The sequence below is a fragment of the Erithacus rubecula genome (genome assembly GCF_903797595.1).
Source record: "Erithacus rubecula genome assembly, contig: scaffold_396_arrow_ctg1, whole genome shotgun sequence".
Lineage (NCBI taxonomy): Eukaryota > Metazoa > Chordata > Aves > Passeriformes > Muscicapidae > Erithacus > Erithacus rubecula.
Genome location: NW_027635939.1, coordinates 66,659 through 94,099, shown reverse-complemented (window position 1 = coordinate 94,099; position 27,441 = coordinate 66,659). Strand labels below are relative to the sequence as shown.

The 27,441-nt window shown below is 50.8% G+C and overlaps 2 protein-coding genes across 2 annotated transcripts; one reads left to right on the top strand and one right to left on the bottom strand.

Moving 5' to 3' along the window:
• Window positions 1-1,020: 1,020 nt before the first annotated feature.
• FBL (fibrillarin) lies at window positions 1,021-18,337 on the bottom strand. The gene is made up of 9 exons (XM_079332647.1): window positions 18,279-18,337; window positions 16,680-16,721; window positions 15,551-15,739; window positions 14,140-14,234; window positions 13,025-13,195; window positions 11,468-11,600; window positions 8,947-9,059; window positions 3,211-3,356; window positions 1,021-1,108 (listed from the first exon to the last, which is right to left on the bottom strand). Exons 1-9 carry the CDS (start codon window positions 18,286-18,288, stop codon window positions 1,087-1,089), a joined length of 921 nt encoding a protein of 306 aa, XP_079188773.1. The 5' UTR covers window positions 18,289-18,337; the 3' UTR covers window positions 1,021-1,086.
• Window positions 18,338-18,597: 260 nt separating this feature from the next.
• On the top strand, window positions 18,598-25,797 carry LOC306816167 (cytochrome c oxidase subunit 6B1-like; the record flags this gene model as incomplete). Its single annotated transcript, XM_079332651.1, has 4 exons — window positions 18,598-18,740; window positions 22,094-22,210; window positions 25,360-25,486; window positions 25,767-25,797. Exons 2-4 carry the CDS (start codon window positions 22,105-22,107, stop codon window positions 25,795-25,797), a joined length of 264 nt encoding a protein of 87 aa, XP_079188777.1. The 5' UTR covers window positions 18,598-18,740; window positions 22,094-22,104.
• Window positions 25,798-27,441: the final 1,644 nt, after the last annotated feature.

The following is a 27,441-nucleotide window of genomic DNA, read 5'->3' as shown; positions in this document are numbered from 1 at the left end:
AATTAGCAACCCCCAATCATTAATTAATAACCCAGCTGTGCCCCTAATTAATTAACCACTCCCATTAATTAATGAACCCCAATTAGCAACCCCCAATCATTAATTAATAATCCAGCTGTGCTCCTAATTAATTAATGAACCTCAATTAGCAACCCCTAATCATTAATTAATAACCCAGCTGTGCCCCTAATTAATTAACCACTCCCATTAATTAATGAACCCCAATTAGCAACCCCCAATCATTAATTAATAACCCAGCTGTGCCCCTAATTAATTAACCACTCCCATTAATTAATGAACCCCAATTAGCAACCCCCAATCATTAATTAATAACCCAGCAGTGCCCCTAATTAATTAACCACTCCCATTAATTAATGAACCCCAATTAGCAAGCCCCAATCATTAATTAATAACCCAGCTGTGCTCCTAATTAATTAACCACTCCCATTAATTAATGAACCCCAATTAGCAACCTCCAATCATTAATTAATAACCCAGCTGTGCTCCTAATTAATTCATCCCCCATTAATTAATGAACCCCAATTAGCAACCTCCAATCATTAATTAATAACCCAGCTGTGCCCCTAATTAATTAACCATTCCCATTAATTAATGAACCCCAATTAGCAACCCCCAATCATTAATTAATAACCCAGCTGCACCCCTAATTAATTCACCCCCCACTTAATTAATTAACCCCAATTAAGGCCATTAATGACACAAACTCAATTAATTAATTACCCACAGCATGTTAATTAATCCCTCGCAACAATTAATTATCCCGGATTAATTAAACCTAATTAATGACCTGCAGCTAATAACCTCTAATTAATCATGAATTATTAATGGCCAAACCTTGTTAATTACCCCACAAACCCCTAATTAAGCCCGAATTCATTAATTAACGACGCCAATTAATCAATTTTTCTTTATTTACCAAAACTCCCCTCGGGCCCCTCCCCCCACCCACCGAACAGAAAACCACTTCCGGCTTAGGCCACGCCCACTTCCCGACCGGAGGGAACTTCCGGGTTAGGCCACGCCCACGCTGTTGGCGCCCCCTGGCGGGCCGGAAGAGCGATGACGTCATTTCTCCTTTGGAGGGGGCCTGGGGGGGAGAGAGAGCAGTGAGAACCAGTATGGACCAGTTTGAACCAGTACAGACCAGTACGGACCAGTACGGACCAACATGGACCAGTTTGAACCAGTACAGACCAGTACGGACCAGTACGGACCAACATGGACCAGTATGGACCAGTATGGACCAGTATGGACCAGTACAGACCAGTACGGACCAGTATGGACCAGTTTGAACCAGTACAGACCAGTACGGACCAGTATGGACCAGTTTGAACCAGTACAGACCAGTATGGACCAGTATGGACCAACATGGACCAGTATGGACCAGTATGGACCAGTTTGAACCAGTACAGACCAGTACGGACCAGTATGGACCAACATGGACCAGTATGGACCAGTATGGACCAGTACAGACCAGTACGGACCAGTATGGACCAACATGGACCAGTATGGACCAGTATGGACCAGTATGGATCAGTATGGACCAACATGGACCAGTTTGAACCAGTACAGACCAGTACAGACCAGTATGGACCAGTACGGACCAGAATGGACCAATATGGACCAGTATGGACCAGTACGGACCAGTATGGACCAGTATGGGCCAGTATAAACCAATATGGACCAGTATAAACCAGTATGGACCAGTTTGAACCAGTACAGACCAGTACGGACCAGTATGGACCAACATGGACCAGTATGGACCAGTATGGACCAGTTTGAACCAGTACAGACCAGTACAGACCAGTATGGACCAATATGGACCAGTATGGACCAGTACGGACCAGTATGGGCCAGTATAAACCAATATGGACCAGTTTAAACCAGTACAGACCAGTATGGACCAACATGGACCAGTATGGACCAATATGGACCAGTTTGAACCAGTATGGGCCAGTATAAACCAGTACAGACCAGTTTAAACCAGTATGGATCAGTACGGACCAGTATGGGTCAGTATGGACCAGTACGGACCAGTACGGACCAGTATGGACCAGTTGCACACCCACAGCCCTCCCAGTTGCTCCCAGTCCATCCCAGTCCCTTCCAGTCCCTCCCAGTTCCATCCCAGTTCAATCCCAGTCTGTCCCAGTCCCTCCCAGTTTATCCCAGTTTATCCCAGTTTGTACCGGTACACCCCCACCACCACGGCGTGCTCTCTCTCGTAGGGTTCCAGCCCCAGTCCCTCCCAGTTTATCCCAGTTTATCCCAGTTTGTACCGGTACACCCCCACCACCACGGCGTGCTCTCTCTCGTAGGGTTCCAGCCCCAGTCCCTCCCAGTTTATCCCAGTTTATCCCAGTTTATCCCAGTTTGTACCGGTACACCCCCACCACCACGGCGTGGTCTCTCTCGTAGGGTTCCAGCCCCAGTCCCTCCCAGTTTATCCCAGTTTATCCCAGTTTGTACCGGTACACCCCCACCACCACGGCGTGGTCTCTCTCGTAGGGTTCCAGCCCCAGTTTATCCCAGTTTATCCCAGTTTATCCCAGTTTGTACCGGTACACTCCCACCACCACGGCGTGGTCTCTCTCGTAGGGTTCCAGCCCCAGTCCCTCCCAGTTTATCCCAGTTTATCCCAGTTTGTACCGGTACACCCCCACCACCACGGCGTGCTCTCTCTCGTAGGGTTCCAGCCCCAGTCCCTCCCAGTTTATCCCAGTTTATCCCAGTTTGTACCGGTACACCCCCACCACCACGGCGTGGTCTCTCTCGTAGGGTTCCAGCCCCAGTTTATCCCAGTTTATCCCAGTTTATCCCAGTTTGTACCGGTACACCCCCACCACCACGGCGTGCTCTCTCTCGTAGGGTTCCAGCCCCAGTCCCTCCCAGTTTATCCCAGTTTATCCCAGTTTGTACCGGTACACCCCCACCACCACGGCGTGGTCTCTCTCGTAGGGTTCCAGCCCCAGTCCCTCCCAGTTTATCCCAGTTTATCCCAGTTTGTACCGGTACACCCCCACCACCACGGCGTGGTCTCTCTCGTAGGGTTCCAGCCCCAGTCCCTCCCAGTTTATCCCAGTTTATCCCAGTTTGTACCGGTACACCCCCACCACCACGGCGTGCTCTCTCTCGTAGGGTTCCAGCCCCAGTCCCTCCCAGTTTATCCCAGTTTATCCCAGTTTGTACCGGTACACCCCCACCACCACGGCGTGGTCTCTCTCGTAGGGTTCCAGCGTCAGCTGCTCCTGGGGCCGCATCCGCTCGGCCGCCATGCGCCGAACCTCGCCCGCGAACACCGCCTCTGCCGGCGCCGTGGAGTCGATGCAGTTCGCCTGGGGGGCATGGGAAACTGGTTAGAACTGGCTCAGAACCAGCTAGAACCAGTTAGAACCAGTTCAGAACCAGTTAGGACCAGTTGGAGCCAGTTAGAACCGGTTCAGAACCGGTTAGGAGCGGTTAGAACACCGCCTCTGCCGGCGCCGTGGAGTCGATGCAGTTCGCCTGGGGGGGATTGGGAGACTGGTTAGCACCGGCTCAGAACCAGTTAGAACCAGTTAGAACCAGTTAGAACCAGTTTATAACCAGTTAGGACCAGTTGGAGCCAGTTAGAACCAGTTCAGAACCGGTTAGGAGCGGTTAGAACACCGCCTCTGCCGGCGCCGTGGAGTCGATGCAGTTCGCCTGGGGGGGATGGGAAACTGGTAAGAAACGGTTTCAGAACCAGTTAGGACCAGTTAGAACCAGTTAGAACCGGTTCAGAACCAGTTAGGACCAGATAGAACCGGTTAGGAGCGGTTAGAACACCGCCTCTGCCGGCGCCGTGGAGTCGATGCAGTTCGCCTGGGGCGGGTGGGGACTGGTTAGAACTGGCTCAGAACCAGTTAGGACCAGTTAGAACCAGTTAGGACCAGTTAGAACCAGTTAGAGCCAGTTAGAACCGGTTAGGAGCGGTTAGAACCGGTTAGGAGCGGTTAGAACACCGCCTCTGCTGGCGCCGTGGAGTCGATGCAGTTCGCCTGGGGGGGATGGGAAACTGGTTAGAACCGGTTTCAGAACCAGTTAGGACCAGTTAGAACCAGTTAGAACCGGTTCAGAACCGGTTCAGAACTGGTTAGGAGCGGTTAGAACCGGTTAGGAGCGGTTAGAACACCGGCTCTGCCGGCGCCGTGGAGTCGATGCAGTTCGCCTGGGGGGGATGGGAAACTGGTTAGCACCGGCTCAGAACCAGTTAGGACCAGTTAGGACCAGTTCAGAACCAGTTAGGACCAGATAGAACCAGTTAGGAGCGGTTAGGAGCGGTTAGAACACCGCCTCTGCCGGCGCCGTGGAGTCGATGCAGTTCGCCTGGGGGCATGGGAAACTGGTTAGAACCGGCTCAGAACCAGTTAGAACCAGTTAGAGCCAGTTAGGACCAGATAGAACCGGTTCAGAACCGGTTAGGAGCGGTTAGGACCAGTTCAGAACTGGTTAGGAGCGGTTAGAACCAGTTAGGAGCGGTTAGAACACCGCCTCTGCCGGCGCCGTGGAGTCAATGCAGTTCGCCTGGGGGGCATGGGAAACTGGTTAGCACCGGCTCAGAACCAGTTAGAACCAGTTAGAACCAGTTCAGAACCAGTTAGGACCAGTTGGAGCCAGTTAGAACCGGTTCAGAACCGGTTAGGAGCGGTTAGAACACCGCCTCTGCCGGCGCTGTGGAGTCGATGCAGTTCGCCTGGGGGGGATTGGGAGACTGGTTAGCACCGGCTCAGAACCAGTTAGGACCAGTTAGAACCAGTTAGGACCAGTTAGGACCAGTTCAGAACCAGTTAGGACCAGATAGAACCGGTTAGGAGCGGTTAGAACACCGCCTCTGCCGGCGCCGTGGAGTCGATGCAGTTCGCCTGGGGGGGATGGGAAACTGGTTAGAACCGGCTCAGAACCAGTCAGGACCAGTTAGAACCAGTTAGGACCAGTTAGAACCAGTTAGGGCCAGATAGAACCGGTTAGGAGCGGTTAGAACACCGCCTCTGCCGGCGCTGTGGAGTCGATGCAGTTCGCCTGGGGCGGGGGGGAAACTGGTTAGAACCTGTCCTGCACCAGTTAGGACCAGTTAGAACCAGTTAGAACCAGTTAGAACCAGTTAGGACCAGTTCAGAACCAGTTAGGGCCAGATAGAACTGGTTAGGAGCAGTTAGGACCAGTTCAGAACCGGTTAGGAGCGGTTAGAACACCGCCTCTGCCGGCGCTGTGGAGTCGATGCAGTTCGCCTGGGGGGCATGGGAAACTGGTTAGAACCGGCTCAGAACCAGTTAGAACCAGTTAGAACCAGTTCAGAACCAGTTAGGACCAGTTGGAGCCAGTTAGAACCGGTTCAGAACCGGTTAGGAGCGGTTAGAACACCGCCTCTGCCGGCGCCGTGGAGTCGATGCAGTTCGCCTGGGGGGGATGGGAAACTGGTAAGAAACGGTTTCAGAACCAGTTAGGACCAGTTAGAACCAGTTAGAACCGGTTCAGAACCAGTTAGGACCAGATAGAACCGGTTAGGAGCGGTTAGAACACCGCCTCTGCCGGCGCTGTGGAGTCGATGCAGTTCGCCTGGGGGGGATGGGAAACTGGTTAGCACCGGCTCAGAACCAGTTAGGACCAGTTAGAACCAGTTAGAACCAGTTAGAGCCAGTTAGAGCCAGTTAGAACCGGTTCAGAACCGGTTAGGAGCGGTTAGAACACCGCCTCTGCCGGCGCCGTGGAGTCGATGCAGTTCGCCTGGGGCGGGGGGGAAACTGGTTAGAACCTGTCCTGCACCAGTTAGAACCAGTTAGGACCAGTTAGAACCAGTTCAGAACCAGTTAGGGCCAGTTCAGAACCAGTTAGGACCAGATAGAACCGGTTAGGAGTGGTTAGGACCAGTTCAGAACCGGTTAGGAGCGGTTAGAACACCGGCTCTGCCGGCGCCGTGGAGTCGATGCAGTTCGCCTGGGGGGGATGGGAAACTGGTTAGAACTGGCTCAGAACCAGTTAGAACCAGTTAGAACCAGTTCAGAACCAGTTAGGACCAGTTGGAGCCAGTTAGAACCGGTTCAGAACCGGTTAGGAGCGGTTAGAACACCGCCTCTGCCGGCGCCGTGGGGTCGATGCAGTTCGCCTGGGGGGGATGGGAAACTGGTTAGAACCGGCTCAGAACCAGTTAGAACCAGTTAGGACCAGTTAGGACCAGTTCAGAACCAGTTAGGGCCAGATAGAACCGGTTAGGAGCGGTTAGAACACCGCCTCGGCCGGCGCCGTGGAGTCGATGCAGTTCGCCTGGGGGGGATGGGAAACTGGTTAGCACCGGCTCAGAACCAGTTAGAACCAGTTAGGACCAGTTAGGACCAGTTCAGAACCAGTTAGGGCCAGATAGAACCGGTTAGGAGCGGTTAGACCCAGTTAGAACCAGTTAGGACCAGTTAGGAGCAGTTAGAACCAGTTAGAACCAGTCAGAAGCAGTTAGAACCGGTCAGAACCAGTTAGGACCAGTTAGAACCAGTTCAGCATCACTTAAAACTGGTCAGAACTAGTTAGAGCCAGTTAGAACCACTTCAGAACCAGTTAGGACCGGTTAGAACCAGTTCAGCATCACTTAGAACCGGTCAGAACCAGTGAGGGCCAGTTAGAACCAGTTCAGAACCAGTTAGGAGCGGTTAGAAACAGTTAGAACCGGTTAGGACCGGTTAGAACCAGTTGAGCATCACTTAGAACCAGTTCAGCAACAGTTAGAAACGGTTAGGACCAGTTACAAACAGTTAGGACCAGTTAGGGCCAGTTAGAACTGGTTAGAACCGGTTAGAACCAGTTAGAAGCAGTTCAGCATCAGTTAGAACCAATTAGAACCAGTTAAGGCCAGTTACAACCAGTTAGAACCAGTTAGAATGAGTTAGGACCTGCTAGGGCCAGATAGAACCAGTTAGGACTAGTTCAGCATCAATCAGAACTGGTTAGGGCCAGTTCAGCATCAGTTAGAACCAGTTCAGCACCAGTTAGAACCAGTTCAGCACCAGTTAGAACTGGTTAGAACCAGTTCCAACCAGTTCAGCACCAGTTAGAACCAGTTCAGCATCAATCAGAACTGGTTAGGGCCAGTTCAGTACCAGTTAGGACCAGTTCTGCACCAGTTAGAACCAGTTCAGCATCATTTAGAACCGGTCAGAACCAGTTAGGGCCAGTTACAACCGGTTAGAACCAGTTAGGACCAGTTAGAACCAGTTCAACACCGGTTAGAACCAGTTCAGCATCAATTAGGACCGGTTCAGGGCCAGTTAGAAATGTTTAGGACCGATTAACACCAGTTAAAACCAGTTAGGATCAGTTAGAACCAGTTCAGCACCAGTTAGAACCAGTTCAGAACCAGTTAGGACCGGTTAGAACCCGTTAGAACTGGTTAGGAGCGGTTTGAACCAGTTAGGACCAGTTCAGCATCAGTTAGAAACCGTTAGAACCAGTTCAGGGCCAGTTACAACCAGTTAGGACCAGTTAGAACCAGTTAGGACCAGTTAGAACCAGTTAGGAGTGGTTAGGACCAGTTAGAACCAGTTCAGCATCAGTTAAAACCTGTTAGGACTGGTCAAAACCAGTTAGAACCAGTTCAGAACCACTTCCAACCAGTTAGAACCGGTTAAGGCCAGATAAAACCAGTTTACTGGTCTGTACCGCCCCATACTGGTCCATACTGGTCTGTACCGGTCCATACTGGTTTATAGTGGTCCATACTGATCCGTACTGGTCTGTACTGGTCCATACTGGTTTATAGTGGTCCATACTGGTCCATACTGGTCTGTACTGGTCTATACTGCTCTGTACTAGTCCATACCGGTCCATACTGGTTTATACTGGTTTATACTGGTCTATACTGGTGGGTACCTTGATGGAGATGAGGAAGTGCCCCCCGCAGCGCAGGAAGTGATGCGCGTCTGGTCTGTACTGGTTATACTGGTCCATACTGGTCCATACTGCTCTATACTGGTCTGTACCGGTCCATACTGGTTTATACTGGTCTATACTGGTCTGTACCGGTCCATACTGGTCTATACTGGTCTATACTGGTGGGTACCTTGATGGAGATGAGGAAGTGCCCCCCGCAGCGCAGGAAGTGATGCGCGTCTGATCTGTACTGGTTATACTGGTCCATACTGCTCTATACTGTGCTATACTGGTTTATACTGGTCTATACTGGTTCATACTGGTCTATACTGGTCTATACTGGTCTGTACCTTGATGGAGATGAGGAAGTGCCCCCCGCAGCGCAGGAAGTGATGCGCGTCTGATCTGTACTGGTTATACCGGTCCATACTGGTTTATACTGTTCTGTACTGGTTCATACTGGTCCATACTGGTTCATACTGGTCTATACTGGTCTGTACCGGTCCATACTGGTTTATACTGGTCTATACTGGTGGGTACCTTGATGGAGATGAGGAAGTGCCCCCCGCAGCGCAGGAAGTGATGCGCGTCTGATCTGTACTGGTTATACTGGTCCATACTGCTCTATACTGGTTCATACTGGTCTGTACCGGTCCATACTGGTTTATACTGGTTTATACTGGTCTATACTGGTCTGTACCTTGATGGAGATGAGGAAGTGCCCCCCGCAGCGCAGGAAGTGATGCGCGTCTGGTCTGTACTGGTTATACTGGTCCATACTGCTCTATACTGGTTCATACTGGTCTATACTGGTCTATACTGGTCTGTACTGGTCTATACTGGTCCATACTGGTTTATACTGGTCTATACTGGTGGGTACCTTGATGGAGATGAGGAAGTGCCCCCCGCAGCGCAGGAAGTGATGCGCGTCTGGTCTGTACTGGTTATACTGGTCCATACTGGTTTATACTGGTCTATACTGTTCTGTACTGGTTTATACTGGTCTGTACCGGTCCATACTGGTCTATACTGGTCTATACTGGTGGGTACCTTGATGGAGATGAGGAAGTGCCCCCCGCAGCGCAGGAAGTGATGCGCGTTCAGCGCCACGATGCGCGTCTGGTCCGGCTGCGCCACGTCGGCGAAGATGACATCCACCATTCCTGGGGCAGGGAAACATCCCAGAATATTCCAAAATATCCCAAAATTATCCCAAAATTATCCCAAAATATCACAAAATATCCCAAAATATTCCAGAATATCCCAAAATTATCACAAAATATCACAAAATATCCCAAAATATCCCAAAATATCCCAAAATTATCACAAAATATCACAAAATATTCCAGAATATCCCAAAATTATCACAAAATAACCCAAAGCATCCCAAAATATCCCAAAATATCCCAAAATATCCCAAAATATCCCAAAATATCCCAAAATATCCCAAAATATCCAAAAACATCCCAAAATATCCCAAAATATCCCAAAATATCCCAAAATATCCCAAAATATCACAAAATAACCCAAAATATCCCAAAATATTCCAAAATATCCCAAAATATCACAAAATATCACAAAATATCCCAGAATATCCCAAAATTATCACAAAATATCACAAAATAACCCAAAACATCCCAAAATATTCCAGAATATTCCAAAATATCCCAAAATATCACAAAACATCCCAAAATATCACAAAATTATCACAAAATATCCCTGATTATCCCAAAATATCCCAAAATATTCCAGAATATCCCAAAATTATCCCAAAATATCCCAAATTATCCCAAAATTATCACAAAATATCACAAAATATCCCAAAATATCCCAAAATTATCACAAGATATCACAAAATATCCCAAAATATAACAAAATATCCCAGATTATCCCAAAACATCCCAAAATACCCCAAAATTATCCCAAATTATCCCAAAATATCCCAAATTATCCCAAAATATCTCAAATGATCCCAAAATATCCCAAATTATCCCAAAATATCCCAATTTATCCCAAAATATCTCAAATTATCCCAAAACATCCCAAAATATCACAAAATATCCCAAATGATCCCAAAATATCCCAAATTATCCCAAAATATCCCAAATTATCCCAAAACATCCCAAAATTATCCACACAAAATATCCCAAAATATCCCAAAATTATCCCCAAAATATCCCAAAATTATCCCAAAATATCCCCAAAATATCCCAAAATATCCCAAAACATCCCAAAATTATCCCAAAATATCCCAAAATTATCCCAAAATTATCCCAAATTATCCCAAAATTATCCCAAAATATCACAAAATATCCCAAATTATCCCAAAATCCTGGAGAAAAATCCCCAAATCCTGAAATTCTGGTCAAAAATCCCCCAAAAATTCCACCCAGGAACACGAAATTCCCAGAAAATTCCACTTTAGCTCAGGACATGGAACTTTCCCAAATTAATTATCCTAAATTAATTATCCCAAATTAATTATCCCAAATTATCCCAAATTTTGGCCAAAAATCCTAGAAATGCAACAAAAGCCCCCAAAATGGGCACTGACCAATCAGGATCCCCCAAATCCCCACTGACCAATCAGCACACGGTATCTGTTTGCACTGACCAATCAGCACACGGTATTTCTGGCACTGACCAATCAGCATGCGGTATTTCGTGCACTGACCAATCAGCACACGGTATTTCTGGCACTGACCAATCAGCATGCGGTATTTCGTGCACTGACCAATCAGCACACGGTATTTCTGGCACTGACCAATCAGCATGCGGTATTTCTGGCACTGACCAATCAGCATGCGGTATTTGTGCACTGACCAATCAGCACACAGTATTTCTGGCACTGACCAATCAGCATGCGGTATTTCTGGCACTGACCAATCAGCACACAGTAGTTCTGGCACTGACCAATCAGCATGCGGTATTTGTGCAGTGACCAATCAACACACGGTATTTCTGGCACTGACCAATCAGCACACAGTATTTCTGGCACTGACCAATCAGCACACGGTATTTCTGGCACTGACCAATCAGCACACGGTATTTCTGGCACTGACCAATCAGCACACAGTATTTCTGGCACTGACCAATCAGCACACGGTATTTCTGGCACTGACCAATCAGCATGCGGTATTTCTGGCACTGACCAATCAGCACACGGTATTTCTGGCACTGACCAATCAGCACACGGTATTTCTGGCACTGACCAATCAGCATGCGGTATTTCTGGCACTGACCAATCAGCACGCAGTATTTCTGGTACTGACCAATCAGCATGCGGTATTTGTGCACTGACCAATCAGCACACGGTATTTCTGGCACTGACCAATCAGCACACGGTATTTCTGGCACTGACCAATCAGCATGCGGTATCTGTTTGCACTGACCAATCAGCACGCAGTATTTCTGGTACTGACCAATCAGCATGCAGCATTTGTGCACTGACCAATCAGCATGCGGTATTTGTGCACTGACCAATCAGCACACAGTATTTCTGGCACTGACCAATCAGCACACGGTATTTCTGGCACTGACCAATCAGCATGCGGTATCTGTTTGCACTGACCAATCAGCATGCGGTATTTGTGCGGGTGCCGCGCGTCCTCGATCACCGGCACCACGTTCGTTCGTTTCTTGGCCACGTTCAGCAGGTCCCGGCCCGAGCGGTGCGAGAACTCCACGGCGTAGACCACGCCCTCCTGGGGACACCAAAAACGGCAAAATGGCACCAAAATGGCATTAATGTCACCAATGTGTGTGTTACCTGTCCAGGTGTACCCAGGTGTGCCCAGGTGTGCCCAGGTGTATCCCAGGTGTATCCAGGTGTGCCCAGGTGTACCCAGGTGTGCCCAGGTGTGCAGTTACCTGTCCCACGATGTCGGACACGTGGCTCACGGTGGTCCCCGAGGCCGCTCCCAGGTGTGTGTGTGTGTTACCTGTCCAGGTGTACCCAGGTGTACCCAGGTGTGTGTTACTTATCCCAGGTGTGCCCAGGTGTATCCCAGGTGTACCCAGGTGTACCCAGGTGTACCCAGGTGTATCCCAGGTGTATCCCAGGTGTACCCAGGTGTATCCCAGGTGTATCCCAGGTGTACCCAGGTGTATCCCAGGTGTATCCCAGGTGTATCCCAGGTGTGCCCAGGTGTACCCAGGTGTATCCAGGTGTATCCCAGGTGTATCCCAGGTGTATCCCAGGTGTACCCAGGTGTATCCCAGGTGTACCCAGGTGTACCCAGGTGTACCCAGGTGTATCCCAGGTGTACCCAGGTGTACCCAGGTGTATCCCAGGTGTACCCAGGTGTGCCCAGGTGTGCAGTTACCTGTCCCACGATGTCGGACACGTGGCTCACGGTGGTCCCCGAGGCCGCTCCCAGGTGTGTGTGTGTGTTACCTGTCCAGGTGTACCCAGGTGTACCCAGGTGTGTGTTACTTATCCCAGGTGTGCCCAGGTGTATCCCAGGTGTGCCCAGGTGTATCCCAGGTGTATCCAGGTGTATCCAGGTGTGCCCAGGTGTATCCAGGTGTGCCCAGGTGTGCCCAGGTGTATCCAGGTGTATCCCAGGTGTATCCCAGGTGTACCCAGGTGTGCCCAGGTGTGTTACCTGTCCCACAATGTCAGACACGTGGCTCACGGTGGTCCCCGAGGCCGCTCCCAGGTGTGTGTGTGTGTGTTACCTATCCCAGGTGTGCCCAGGTGTACCCAGGTGTGCCCAGGTGTGCCCAGGTGTGCAGTTACCTGTCCCACGATGTCGGACACGTGGCTCACGGTGGTCCCCGAGGCCGCTCCCAGGTGTGTGTGTGTGTGTTACCTATCCCAGGTGTGCCCAGGTGTATCCCAGGTGTATCCAGGAGTGCCCAGGTGTATCCAGGTGTACCCAGGTGTGCCCAGGTGTGTGTTACTTATCCCAGGTGTACCCAGGTGTATCCCAGGTGTATCCAGGTGTATCCAGGTGTACCCAGGTGTGTGTTACTTATCCCAGGTGTGCCCAGGTGTATCCCAGGTGTATCCAGGTGTATCCAGGTGTACCCAGGTGTACCCAGGTGTACCCAGGTGTATCCAGGTGTGCCCAGGTGTGCCCAGGTGTATCCAGGTGTGCCCAGGTGTGCCCAGGTGTGCAGTTACCTGTCCCACGATGTCGGACACGTGGCTCACGGTGGTCCCCGAGGCCGCTCCCAGGTACAGCACCTTGGCCCCGGGCCGGATGTGGATCTGGTCGATCCCGCCCAGGATGGCGGCCGCCAGCTTGGAGCGGAACGGGTTCCAGGCACGGTACTCCACCGAGGTGTCCCCGTCCTGGGAACCAGTATGGACCAGTTAAAACCAGTATGGACCAGTTTATACCAGTATGGACCAGTATAAACCAGTTTAACACTGTATGAACCACTACAGTTACATTATCCACTCCCAGTATGACTCAAACCCTTAAAGACCCGGTACTCCACCGAGGTGTCCCCGTCCTGGGAACCAGTATGGACCAGTTAAAACCAGTATGGACCAGTTTAAACCAGTATAAACCAGTTTATACCAGTATGGACCAGTATAAACCAATTTAAAACTGTATGAACCAGTACAGTTACATTATCCACTCCCAGTATGACTCAAACTTTTAAAGGATTCCACAGAGGTGTCCCCATCCTGCAAACCAGTATGGACCAGTATAAACCAGTATGGACCAGTATGGGCCAGTATGGGCCCATCTAAACCAGTATAAACTGGTATGGTTACATTATCCACTCCCAGTATGACTCAAACCCTTAAAGGGTTCCATGGAGGTGTCCCCATCCTGCAAACCAGTATGGACCAGTATGGACCAGTATGGACCAGTTTAAACCCGTATAAACCAGTATGGACCCATTTAAACCAGTATAAACCGGTATAAACTGGTATGGTTACATTATCCACACCCAGTATGTCTCCAACCCTTAAAGGGTTCCATGGAGGTGTCCCCATCCTGCAAACCAGTATGGACCAGTATGGACCAGTATGGACCAGTTTAAACCAGTATAAACCAGTATGGACCCATTTAAACCAGTATAAACCAGTACAGTTACATCATCCACTCCCAGTATGACTCAAACCCTTAAAGACCCAGTACTGCACCGAGCTGTCCCCATGCTGGGAACCAGTATGAACCAGTTCCCTCCCAGTATAAACCAGTCCCTCCCAGTTCCCCCCCACTCCCTCCCAGTATAAATCAGTTCCCTCCCAGTATAAACCAGTATAACCCAGTCCCTCACCTCCACGCTGATGCGTTTCTCCCCGTACACCGACTCTCCCGGCACCAGGTTCCGCGTCACCAGCGCGTCCTCACGGCCACGGCAGATGAACACACCTGGAACACACCTGGGTCACACCTGGACACACCTGGGCACACCTGGGGACACCTGGACACACCTGAGATACACCTGGGACACACCTGGGTCACACCTGGGCACACCTGAGATACACCTGGGGACACCTGGAACACACCTGGGTCACACCTGGACACACCTGGGGACACCTGGGGACACCTGGGAGCACCTGAGATACACCTGGGACACACCTGAGATACACCTGGGTCACACCTGGACACACCTGGGACACACCTGGGTCACACCTGGACACACCTGGACACACCTGGGGACACCTGAGATACACCTGGGACACACCTGGGGACACACCTGGGGACACACCTGGGACACACCTGGACACACCTGGGTCACACCTGAGATACCTGGGACACACCTGAGATACACCTGGGATACCTGAAATACACCTGGGACACACCTGGACACACCTGGATACACCTGGGACACACCTGAGATACCTGGGACACACCTGGATCACACCTGGGGACACCTGGGACACACCTGAGATAAACCTGAGATAAACCTGAGATACACCTGGGACACACCTGAGTCACAACTGAGTCACCTGGGGACACACCTGGGTCATCTGGGGACACACCTGAGATACCTGGGGACACACCTGGGGACACACTTGGAACACACCTGAGATACACCTGGAACACACCTGAGCACACCTGAGTCACCTGAGCACACCGGGACACACCTGAGCACACCTGGGACACACCTGAGATACACCTGGGACACACCTGAGATACACCTGGGGACACCTGGGGACACACCTGAGATACACCTGAGTCACCTGAGCACACCTGAGTCACCTGAGCACACCTGGGACACACCTGAGCACACCTGAGTCACCTGAGCACACCTGGGACACACCTGAGATACACCTGGGGACACACCTGAGATACACCTGGGGACACCTGGGGACACACCTGAGATACACCTGGGGACACCTGGGGACACACCTGAGATACACCTGGGGACACACCTGGATCACCTGGGACACACACCTGCTCCATAGCCCCACCCCCAGTCCCTCCCAGTATCCCGAATCCCCTCCCAGTCCCTCCCAGTATCCCAATCCCCTCCCAGTCCCTCCCAGTATCCCCAGTTACCCTCCCAATCCCCTCCCAGTCCATCCCAGTATCCCCAGTTACCCTCCCAATCCCCACTCAGTCCTTCCCAGTATCCCGTTTCCCCTCCCAGTATCCCAATCCCCTCCCAGTCCCTCCCAGTATATCCCAGTACCCCAATCCCCTCCCAGTCCCTCCCAGTATATCCCAGTATCCCCAGTTACCCTCGTGTCTGTGCGGTTCCACCGTCACTTTTTTCCCGCCTTTGAAGCCGCCGCGGGCCCCGCCCCCTCCTCTGGCTCCGCCCCCTCGGCCTCGGCCCCGCCCCCGGGGGCCGCCGCGGGCCCCGCCCCCTCCTCTGGCTCCGCCCCCTCCGCGGGCCCCGCCCCCTCCGCGGGGCGGGAAACCGGAACCTGCGGGGAGAGGGAAACTGGGATGGACTGGGGATACTGGGATGGACTGGGAGGGTAACTGGGGATACTGGGAGGGACTGGGAGGGTAACTGGGGATACTGGGATGGACTGGGAGAGTAACTGGGGATACTGGGAGGGACTGGGAGGGGAAACTGGGATTACTGGAATGGACTGGGAGGGTAACTGGGGATACTGGGATGGACTGGGAGGGGAAACTGGGGATACTGGGAGGGACTGGGAGGGGAAACTGGGATTACTGGGATGGACTGGGAGGGGAAACTGGGGATACTGGGATGGACTGGGAGGGGAACTGGGGATACTGGGAGGGACTGGGAGGGTAACTGGGGATACTGGGAGGGACTGGGATGGACACTGGGCTTACTGGGATGGACTGGGAGGGGAAACTGGGGATACTGGGATGGACTGGGAGGGGAAACTGGGGATACTGGGATATACTGGGAAGGGTTACTGGGGATACTGGGATATACTGGGAAGGGTTACTGGGGATACTGGGATATACTGGGAAGGGTTACTGGGGATACTGGGGATACTGGGATATACTGGGAAGGGTTACTGGGGATACTGGGATATACTGGGATATACTGGGAAGGGTTACTGGGGATACTGGGGATACTGGGATATACTGGGAAGGGTTACTGGGGATACTGGGGTTATACTGGGAGGAATAACTGGGGGTAAACTGGGATGTACTGGGGATACTGGGAGGAGTAACTAGGCTTATACTGGGATGTACTGGTGTCGTACTGGGATATACTGGTGTTATACTGGGATGTACTGGGGATACTGGGAGAGGACTAGCAGGACTGGTTTATACTGGGAGGAACTGAGAAGGGACTGGGAGGGCACTGGGGCTCCCAGTAGGGGCAGCACTGGGGTTACTGGTTCATACTGGTTTATACTGGTTTATACTGGGACTCACCTCGGCCCCGGAAGCCGCCGCGTCCCCCTCGGGGGCTGAAACCTGCAGGGAACTGGTCAGACTGGGAGCTACTGGGAGCTACTGGGAGCAGCCCTGGGGGCTCCCAGTATATCCCAGTTACCCCTGAATCCCTCCCAGTATATCCCAGTATAACCCAGTTACCCCCCAGTCCCTCCCAGTATATCCCAGTTACACTCCAAACCCTCCCAGTATAACCCAGTTACACTCCAAGCCCTCCCAGTCCATCCCAGTATATCCCAGTATATCCCAGTTACCTCTGAATCCCTCCCAGTCCATCCCAGTATAACCCAGTTACACTCCAAACCCTCCCAGTCCATCCCAGTATAACCCAGTTACACTCCAAACCCTGCCAGTCCATCCCAGTATAACCCAGTTACACTCCAATCCCTCCCAGTCCATCCCAGTATAACCCAGTTACACTCCAAACCCTCCCAGTATATCCCAGTATAACCCAGTTACACTCCAATCCCTCCCAGTCCATCCCAGTATAACCCAGTTACACTCCAATCCCTCCCAGTATATCCCAGTTACACTCCAAACCCTCCCAGTCCATCCCAGTATATCCCAGTTACCCCTGAATCCCTCCCAGTCCATCCCAGTTACCCCCCAGTCCCTCCCAGTCCATCCCAGTATAACCCAGTTACCCCCAAAACCCTCCCAGTTCCCTCCCAGTCCCATCCCAGTTGCTCCCACTATATCCCAGTCCCTTCCCAGTCCATCCCAGTACACCCCACTTCCTCCCAGTTTGTCCCAGTCCCATCCCAGTTGCTCCCAGTTAACCCCAGTCCCCCCCAGTTTATCCCAGTTTATCCCAGTTCCCCTCCCAGTCCATCCCAGTCCCTCCCAGTTTATCCCAGTTTATCCCAGTCCATCCCAGTCCATCCCAGTTTATCCCAGTCCATCCCAGTCCCTCCCAGTATATCCCAGTTCCCCTCCCCAGTTCCTCCCAGTCCATCCCAGTTTATCCCAGCCCCTCCCAGTTTATCCCAGTCCCTCCCAGTTTATCCCAGTCCCTCCCAGTTTATCCCAGTTCCCCTCCCAGTCCATCCCAGTCCCTCCCAGTTTATCCCAGTTTATCCCAGTATCCCAAGTTACTCTCCCAGTCTCTCCCAGTTTATCCCAGTTCCCCTCCCAGTCCCTCCCAGTTTATCCCAGTCCCTCCCAGTTTATCCCAGTTCCCCTCCCAGTCCATCCCAGTCCCTCCCAGTTTATCCCAGTTTATCCCAGTATCCCAAGTTACTCTCCCAGTCTCTCCCAGTTTATCCCAGTTCCCCTCCCAGTCCATCCCAGTTTATCCCAGTTTATCCCAGTCCATCCCAGTCCATCCCAGTCCCTCCCAGTTTATCCCAGTCCATCCCAGTTTATCCCAGTTTATCCCAGTTTATCCCAGTCCCTCCCAGTCCCTCCCAGTTTATCCCAGTTTATCCCAGTCCATCCCAGTCCATCCCAGTCCCTCCCAGTCCCTCCCAGTTTATCCCAGTTTATCCCAGTTTATCCCAGTTTATCCCAGTCCCTCCCAGTCCCTCCCAGTTTATCCCAGTTTATCCCAGTTTATCCCAGTTTATCCCAGTTTCCCACCCGGCCTCATTGCGCCGCTCTCTCCACGCGGGGCCCGCGCGCCTCTGCCGGAACCGGAAATGACAAAACCACGTAGACACAAACCACGCCCCTCCCCGACCTCGCGCATGCGCCGTCCGCTCCCGGTGCTCAGGCCACGCCCCGTTCCGGGCGGAAGTGCCCTCAGAGCGCAGCAGGGAGGCGCCCGAGGGAATTTTGGGGTAAGAAATGGGGATTTTGGGACAAAATCGGAGATTTTGGGGCAAAAAATGGCGATTTTGGGCTCTAATGGATTTTTTAGTGGCGGCTCGCGGTCTTTTGCCGCCATTTCCGGTCGATTCCGGCGGACTCCGCCGCCATTTTTCCTCCCAGCCGAGACGCTCTGGCCCGCCAGCGGCGCTCTATGGTTGCGGTGACGTCATTTCCGGAGGCGCTCTGGCCCTTCCGCCGTGACTCGTTGGTTCCGGCGAGCGGCGAGCGCGGGTGAAAGTGACTTTGAGGACTGGGACGTACTGGGAGCACTGGGAGGGACTGGGAGCACTGGGAGGGTAACTGGGAGCACTGGGAGGGTAACTGGGAGCACTGGGAGGGTAACTGGGAGCACTGGGAATGGCCCTGCGAGGGTAACTGGGAGCACTGGGAGGGTAACTGGGAGCGCTGGGAGGGTAACTGGGAGCACTGGGAGGGACTGGGAGAACTGGGAGGGTAACTGGGAGTACTGGGAGGGTAACTGGGAGCACTGGGAGGGACTGGGAGAACTGGGAGGGTAACTGGGAGCGCTGGGAGGGTAACTGGGAGCACTGGGAGGGACACTGGGAGCGCTGGGAGGGTAACTGGGAGCACTGGGAGGGTAACTGGGAGCACTGGGAGGGTAACTGGGAGCACTGGGAGGGACACTGGGAGCACTGGGAGGGCAAACTGGGAGCACTGGGAGAGCCACTGAGGGGATCGGGGGAACGCTGGGGTGATGGACTGGGATAAACTGGGATGGACTGGGATGAACTGGGGGGAACTGGGAGAGTAACTGGGGATACTGGGATGGACTGGGAGGGACTGGGAGGGATGTGAGGAGTTACTGGTTTGAACTGGGAGGGACTGGGATGAACTGGGATGGACTGGAATGGACTGGGAGGGATGTCAGGAGTTACTGGGATAAACTGGGAGTTACTGGTTTGAACTGGGAGGGCGCTGGGGGAGTTACTGGGAAGGGTCTGGGGTGAACTGGGAGCACTGGGAGGGCTGGGGGGGTGTTACTGGTTTGAACTGGGAGAAGTGGGATGCGATACTGGGAGGGGTCGGGGCCTTACTGGGAGCACTGGGAGGGACTGGGATGGACTGGGAAGGGTTATTGGGGTGAACTGGTTTGAACTGGTTTAAACTGGGAAGGGTTATTGGGGTGAATTGGTTTGAACTGGTTTAAACTGGGAAGGGTTATTGGGGTGAATTGGTTTGAACTGGTTTAAACTGGGAAGGGTTATTGGGGTGAACTGGTTTGAGCTGGTTTAAACTGGCTTGAACTGGTTTGAACTGATTTAAACTGGTTTGCACTGGTTTGAACTGGTTTAAACTGATATAAACTGGTTTGAACTGGTCTAAACTGGCTTAAACTGGTTTGAACTGATTTAAACTGGTTTGAACTGATTTAAACTGGTTTGCACTGGTTTGAACTGGTTTGCACTGGTCTAAACTGGCTTAAACTGGTTTGAACTGATTTAAACTGGTTTGCACTGGTTTGAACTGGTTTAAACTGATTTAAACTGGTTTAAACTGGTTTGAACTGATTTAAACTAGCTTAAACTGGTTTGAACTGATTTAAACTGGCTTAAACTGGTTTGAACTGGTTTGAACTGATTTAAACTAGCTTAAACTGGTTTGAACTGGTTTGAACTGATTTAAACTAGCTTAAACTGGTTTGAACTGGTTTGCACTTGTTTGAACTGGTTTAAACTGGTTTGAACTGTTTTAAACTGGTTTAAACTGGTTTGAACTGGGATATCCAGGGCAGGCCAATTAGCAATTAATATCCCTATTAATTAATTCCTTAATTAATTTTCCCAGAATTCCCTTCCATTTAATGAACCCAATTAACCTTGGGGGGGGTCGTTAATTAATGAATGAATTAATTAAAAGTTAATTAGAATAATTAATTCCAGGAGTTTTAATTAATTGGATCCAATGTTACCCCCAGATGCCGTTTCAGTTTTAATCATGCTCATTAATTATGCAATTAATAATTTTGAGCGGTAATTAATGAATTAATTAATTGCTCGTTAACTGTGGAGAGCCCCAGAAAATTAATTTTTTTAATTAGCAAAAATTAATTAATTTAAAAAAAAAATATTCCATCATTTATTTTCTCTGTTCTCATTCAGGGCTGGAATTAATTAACCCAGAGTTATTAATTAATTAACCTTAATTAGGTGGCTGAGGTTAATTAGCTCTAATTAACAGGGCACTAATTAGCAGCATTAATTACAAATTAATTTTCCTTTATTTCCATTTCTTTCTGTTATTTTTGCCTCCACGGGGAAATTAATTAACTCAGAGTTAATTAGTTAACTGAACTAATTACAGGAGCACCTTAATTAGCAATTAAATGTCAATTAACAGGGTGCTAATTAGCATAATTAATGAGCTTTTAGTTTATTTTTTTGCCACTTTTATCTCATTTTATTCCTTTTATTTTTCCCCCCAGACTGAGATTAATTAATCCAGGCTGAGCTAATTAAACCCAGGAAGGTCCTAATTAGTCCTGGGGGGTGCTAATTAATTAGTCTGGTGCTAATTAGCCTGGTTAATTATCCTTTATCCCAATAATCCCCTTCACTTTTCTCACTCCAGGGTGGGATTAATGAACTCTCTAATTAATTAATTAACTCTAGAACGTTATTGAACAACATAATGAGTTGCTAATTAATTAAATTAGCCTGCCTGTTAATTAGGAGCTAATTAGCAAAATTAATGATTTTTTCATGCTGTTTTTTATTATTTTCTGGCTTATTTTACCTTCCAAGATGGGATCAATTATCCCCTTAATTAATTAATTAATGATTACCACTAATTAACACCATGAGGTGTTTGTTCACTAATTAACCAGGCTGTTAACTCATTAACTGGGTGTTAATTAGGATAATTAATGATTTTTCAAAGGTTTTTTATCAGTTGATGGTTGATTTGTCGTTCTAGGCTGGGATTAATTAACTTGTTAATCAGCTAATTATTATTATTAGAGGTTTATTAATTAATGCCACACAATTTTAGCTCTCTAATTACGTGTTTCTCAGTCTGGTAATTGATTAATTAGCTGTTAATTAGCATCACTAATGACTTCAATTTTTACTGAATTTACTCTGTTGTTTTTTGTGGTAGCGTGGGATAAATTAAACTATTAATGAACTTATTATTACTGGACATCTATTAATTAATATATTCGGCAGCTATTAATTAACGCTTCAAATAAATTAGTTGTTCTTTTGATAATTAAATAATTACCTCCCAATTAGCGCAATTAATGATCTTTCTCCTATTTTAATTTCCTGTATTTTTCATTGCTCTGTGGGATTAATTAACAATTTAATGGGTTAAATAGCTGAGTTAATAATTAGCTGGCTAGGCACTAATCAGCTGTCTAGCTAGTTAATTAGCTAATTAATTACCTGCTAATTACCCTAATTAATAACCATTTTCTCTCCCAAACCCTCAAGAGGAGCCTCCAAATCTCCATTTTTTAGACCAATTGACGCCCCCTGATCTCAATTAATCAAGGCAGGGCGTTAATTAACAGCCATCAGAGGATGATTGCTGAGCTCAGGTGCTAATTAATGCTCGTTAATTAGGCTAATTAGCCATGGCTGAGGACATCAAGGCCAAGCTGGGGCGTTACAAGACGGCGCCGTTCGACAGTCGCTTCCCCAACCAGAACCAGACCCGCAACTGCTGGCAGAACTACCTGGGTAACCCCAAAAAAACACACCTGGGCACCCCGAAAAACACCTGGGCACCCCAAAAAACCCCAAAATCCCCCGAATTCCCCCAAAAAATCACCCCAAAAATAGCAAAATTTGGTGTTTTTCTCAATCGAATCAACTGGGGTAGACCTGATGTCCCAATACTTGGAATGCTCTAAATCTTCCTAAAATCTTCCTAAAATTCACCTGGGCACCCCAAAAAACCCACCTGGGCGCCCCAAAAAACACCTGGGCACCCCAAAAAACCCCAAAATCCCCCGAATTCCCCAAAAAAATCACCCCAAAATAGCAAAAATTTGGTGTTTTTCTCAATCGAATCAACTGGGGTAGACCTGATGTCCCAGTATTTGGGATCTTCTAAATCTTCCTAAAATCTTCCTAAAATTCACCTGGGCACCCCAAAAAACACCTGGGCACCCCGAAAAACCCCAAAATCCCCCGAATTCCCCCAAAAAATCACCCCAAAAATAGCAAAATTTGGGGTTTCTCTCAATCGAATCAACTGGGGTAGACCTGATGTCCCAATAATTGGGATCCTCTAAATCTTCCTAAAATCTCCCTAAAATTCACCTGGGTAACCCAAATATCACCTGGGCACTCCAAAAACCACCTGGGCACCCCGAAAAACCCCAAAATCCCCCGAATTCCCCAAAAAAATCACCCCAAAAATAGCAAAAATTTGGTGTTTTTCTCAATCGAATCAACTGGGGTAGACCTGATGTCCCAGTATTTGGGATCTTCTAAATCTTCCTAAAATCTTCCTAAAATTCACCTGGGCACCCCAAAAAACACCTGGGCACCCCGAAAAACCCCAAAATCCCCCGAATTCCCCCCAAAAAATCACCCCAAAAATAGCAAAATTTGGGGTTTCTCTCAATCGAATCAACTGGGGTAGACCTGATGTCCCAATAATTGGGATCCTCTAAATCTTCCTAAAATCTCCCTAAAATTCACCTGGGTAACCCAAATATCACCTGGGCACTCCAAAAACCACCTGGGCACCCCGAAAAACCCCAAAATCCCCCGAATTCCCCCAAAAAATCACCCCAAAAATAGCAAAAATTTGGTGTTTTTCTCAATCGAATCAACTGGGGTAGACCTGATGTCCCAGTATTTGGGATCTTCTAAATCTTCCTAAAATCTTCCTAAAATTCACCTGGGTAACCCAAAATTCAGCTGGGTACCCCAAAAATCACCTGGGCACCCCAAAAAACCCCAAAATCCCCCGAATTCCCCCAAAAAATCACCCCAAAAATAGCAAAATTTGGGGTTTCTCTCAATCGAATCAACTGGGGTAGACCTGATGTCCCAATACTTGGAATGCTCTAAATCTTCCTAAAATCTTCCTAAAATTCACCTGGGTAACCCAAAATTCAGCTGGGTACCCCAAAAAACACCTGGGCACCCCAAAAAACCCCAAAATTCCCCAAAATCCCCCCAAAAAATCACCCCAAAAATGGCAAAATTTGAGGTTTCTCTCAATCGAATCAATTGGGGTAGACCTGATGTCCCAGTATTTGGGATCTTCTAAATCTTCCTAAAATCTTCCTAAAATTCACCTGGGCACCCCAAAAAACATCTGGGCACCCCAAAAAACACCTGGGCACCCCGAAAAACACCTGGGCACCTCAAAAAACCCCAAAATTCCCCAAAATTCCCCCAAAAAATCACCCCAAAAGTAGCAAAATTTGTGGTTTTTCTACCTTGACATAGGAAGGGTAGACTTGATGTCCCAATATTTGGGATTCCCCAAAATCATCCTTAAATTAATCTGAGAGACCCCAAAACTCACCTGGATACCCCCCAAAAAAATCACCTGGGCACCCCAAAATCCCCAGATTTCCCAAAAAAATCCAATCCCCCCAAAATTCCTTAAAAATACCCCAAAATTTTGGTTTATATCCCTCTCAATATTGTTAGGGTAGACCTGGTGTCCCTTTTGCCCCCCCCCCCATTGTCCTCAATCCCATAATGTCCCCAGTGTCCCCAAATCTCCAGTGTCCCCAAATCTCCAGTGTCCCCAGTGTCCCCAGTGTCCCCAAATCTCCAGTGTCCCCATTGTCCCCAATCCCATAATGTCCCCAATGTCCCCAAATCTCCAGTGTCCCCAGTGTCCCCAATGTCCCCAATGTCCCCAGTGTCCCCAATCCCCCCAATGTCCCCAGTGTCCCCATTGTCCCCAATGTCCCCCCAATGTCCCCCCAATGTCCCCAGTGTCCCCAATGTCCCCAATGTCCCCAGTGTCCCCAATCCCCCCAATGTCCCCAGTGTCCCCATTGTCCCCCATGTCCCCCCAATGTCCCCAATGTCCCCAGTGTCCCCAGTGTCCCCAGTGTCCCCAGTGTCCCCAGTGTCCCCAATGTCCCCAGTGTCCCCAATGTCCCCAATGTCCCCAATGTCCCCAGTGTCCCCAGTGTCCCCAGTGTCCCCAATGTCCCCAGTGTCCCCAATGTCCCCCCAGTGTCCCCAATGTCCCCAGTGTCCCCAGTGTCCCCAATCCCCCCAGTGTCCCCAGTGTCCCCAGTGTCCCCAATGTCCCCAATGTCCCCAGTGTCCCCAATCCCCCCAATGTCCCCAGTGTCCCCAATGCCCCCAGTGTCCCCAGTGTCCCCAGTGTCCCCAGTGTCCCCAATCCCCCCAGTGTCCCCAGTGTCACCAGTGTCCCCAATGTCCCCAATCCCCCCAGTGTCCCCAGTGTCCCCAGTGTCCCCAGTGTCCCCAGTGTCCCCAATGTCCCCAATCCCCCCAGTGTCCCCAGTGTCCCCAATGTCCCCAATCCCCCCAGTGTCCCCAATGTCCCCAGTGTCCCCAGTGTCCCCAGTGTCCCCAATCCCCCCAGTGTCCCCAGTGTCCCCAGTGTCCCCAATGTCCCCAATGTCCCCAGTGTCCCCAGTGTCCCCAGTGTCCCCAGTGTCCCCAATGTCCCCAATGTCCCCAATCCCCCCAATGTCCCCAGTGTCCCCAATGTCCCCAGTGTCCCCAATGTCCCCAGTGTCCCCAATCCCCCCAGTGTCCCCAATGTCCCCAGTGTCCCCAATGTCCCCAGTGTCCCCAATGTCCCCAATCCCCCCAGTGTCCCCAGTGTCCCCAATGTCCCCAGTGTCCCCTGACTGTCCCTCTGTCCCCTGTCCCAGATTTCCAGCGCTGCCAGCGTGCCATGGCCGCCCGCGGTGCCGATGCCACCCCCTGCCAGTGGTACTTCCGTGTCTACAAGTCCCTGTGCCCCACCTCCTGGGTGAGTGTCACCAGAGTGTCCCCACGGTGTCCCCAAGGGCCACCGGGGTCACCAGAATATCACCAGAGTGTCCCCAAGGGTCTCCAGTGTCCCCAAGGGTCCCCAGAGTGTCCCCAAGGGTCTCCAATGTCCCCAAGGCTCTCTGATGTCCCCAAGGGTCACCAAGGGTCACCAGAGTGTCCCCAAGGGCCACCGGGGTCACCAGAGTATCACCAGAGTGTCCCCAAGGGTCTCCAGTGTCCCCAGGAGTTCCCAAAGTGTCCCCAAGGGTCTCCAATGTCCCCAAGGCTCTCTGATGTCCCCAAGGGTCACCAGAGTGTCCCCAAGGGTCACCTAGGTCATCAGGGGTCACCAGAGTGTCCCCAAGGGTCTCCAATGTCCCCAAGGGTCCCCAGAGTGTCCCCAAGGGTCACTTGGGTCATCAGGGGTCATCAGGAGTCACCAGAGTGTCCCCAAGAGTCTCCGATGTCCCCAAGGGCTCCCAGAGTGTCTCCAAAGTGTCCCCAAGGGTCTCCAATGTCCCCAAGGCCTCCAAAAGTGTCCCCAAGGGTCTCCAGTGTCCCCAAGGGCTCCCAAATAGTCCTCAAGTGTCACCAGGGGTCACCAGAGTGTCCCCAAGGTGTCCCCAAGTGTCACTAATGTCACCAGGGTCATCAGGGGTCACCAAAGTGTCACCAACAGTTCCTGAGTATCCCCAAGAGTCTCCAATGTCCCCAAGGGCTCCAAAAGTGCCCCCAAGGGTCACCTGGGTCATCAGGGGTCACCAGAGTGTCCCCAAGTGTCACCAGGGTCACCAGGGGTCACCAGAGTATCACCAGAGTGTCCCCAAGGGTCTCCTGGGTCACCAGAGTGTCTCCAAAGTGTCCCCAAGGGTCTCCAGTGTCCCCAAGGGTTCCCAAATGGTCCTCAAGTGTCACCAGGGGTCACCAGAGTGTCCCCAAGGGTCTCCAATGTCCCCAAGGGCTCTAAAAGTGTCCCCAAGGGTCACCAAAGTGTTCCCAGATAGTCCCCAAGAGTCACCAAGGGTTCCTAATGTCCCCAAGGGTCCCAAATGTCCCCAGGTGTCACCAAGGATCATCAGGACTCCCCTGAGTGTCCCCAGAGTGTCTCCAAGGGTCCCCAAGGTCTCCCACAGTGTCCCCAGGGTGGCCTCAGAGGTCACCAAAGTGTCCCCAAATGGTCCCCAAGGCCTCTCAGGGTGTCCCCAAGGTGTCCCAGAGGCCCCAAGTGGCCCTTTAATGTCCCCAAGGTGTCCCCAAGGTGTCCCCATCGTTTTTAGGGTCCCCATGGTGTCCCCAAATCCTTCAAGGTCTCATCCCAAGGTGTCCCCAAGGTGTCCCTGGGATGTTCCCAAAATGTCCCCATGGTTCACAGTGTCCCCAGGGTGTCCCCAGAATGTCCCCATGGTTCTCAGTGTCCCCAGGGTGTCCCCAGGATGTCCCCAAGGTGTCCCCAGGATGTCCCCAGAATGTCCCCATGGTTCTCAGTGTCCCCAGGATGTCTCCAAGGTGTCCCCAGGGTGTCCCCAGGGTGTCCCCAGAATGTCCCCATAGTTTTCAGTGTCCCCAGGATGTCCCCAAGGTGTCCCTGGGATGTCCCCAGAATGTCCTCATGGTTCTCAGTGTCCCCAGGATGTCCCCAAAGTGTCCCCAGAATGTCCCCATGGTTCTCAGTGTCCCCAAGGTATCCCCAGGGTGTCCCCAGGATGTCCCCATGGTTCTCAGTGTCCCCAGGGTGTCCCCAGGATGTCCCCAAGGTGTCCCCAGGATGTCCCCAGGATGTCCCCATGGTTCTCAGTGTCCCCAGGGTGTCCCCATGATGTCCCCAGGGTGTCCCCATGATGTCCCCAAGGTGTCCCCAAGGTGTCCCCATGGTTTTTAGGGTCCCCATGGTGTCCCCAAATCCTTCAAGGTCTCATCCCAAGGTGTCCCCAAGGTGTCCCTGAGATGTTCCCAAAATGTCCCCATGGTTCTCAGTGTCC

Excerpts from the sequence above, each read along its gene's own strand:
- FBL (XM_079332647.1), bottom strand. Across the intron at positions 13,196-14,139 it reads AGAAACGCATCAGCGTGGAG|GACGGGGACACCTCGGTGGA; the intron begins GTGAGGGACTGG and ends ACTGGTTCCCAG. Across the intron at positions 11,601-13,024 it reads TGTCCGACATCGTGGGACAG|GAGGGCGTGGTCTACGCCGT; the intron begins GTAACTGCACAC and ends TGGTGTCCCCAG.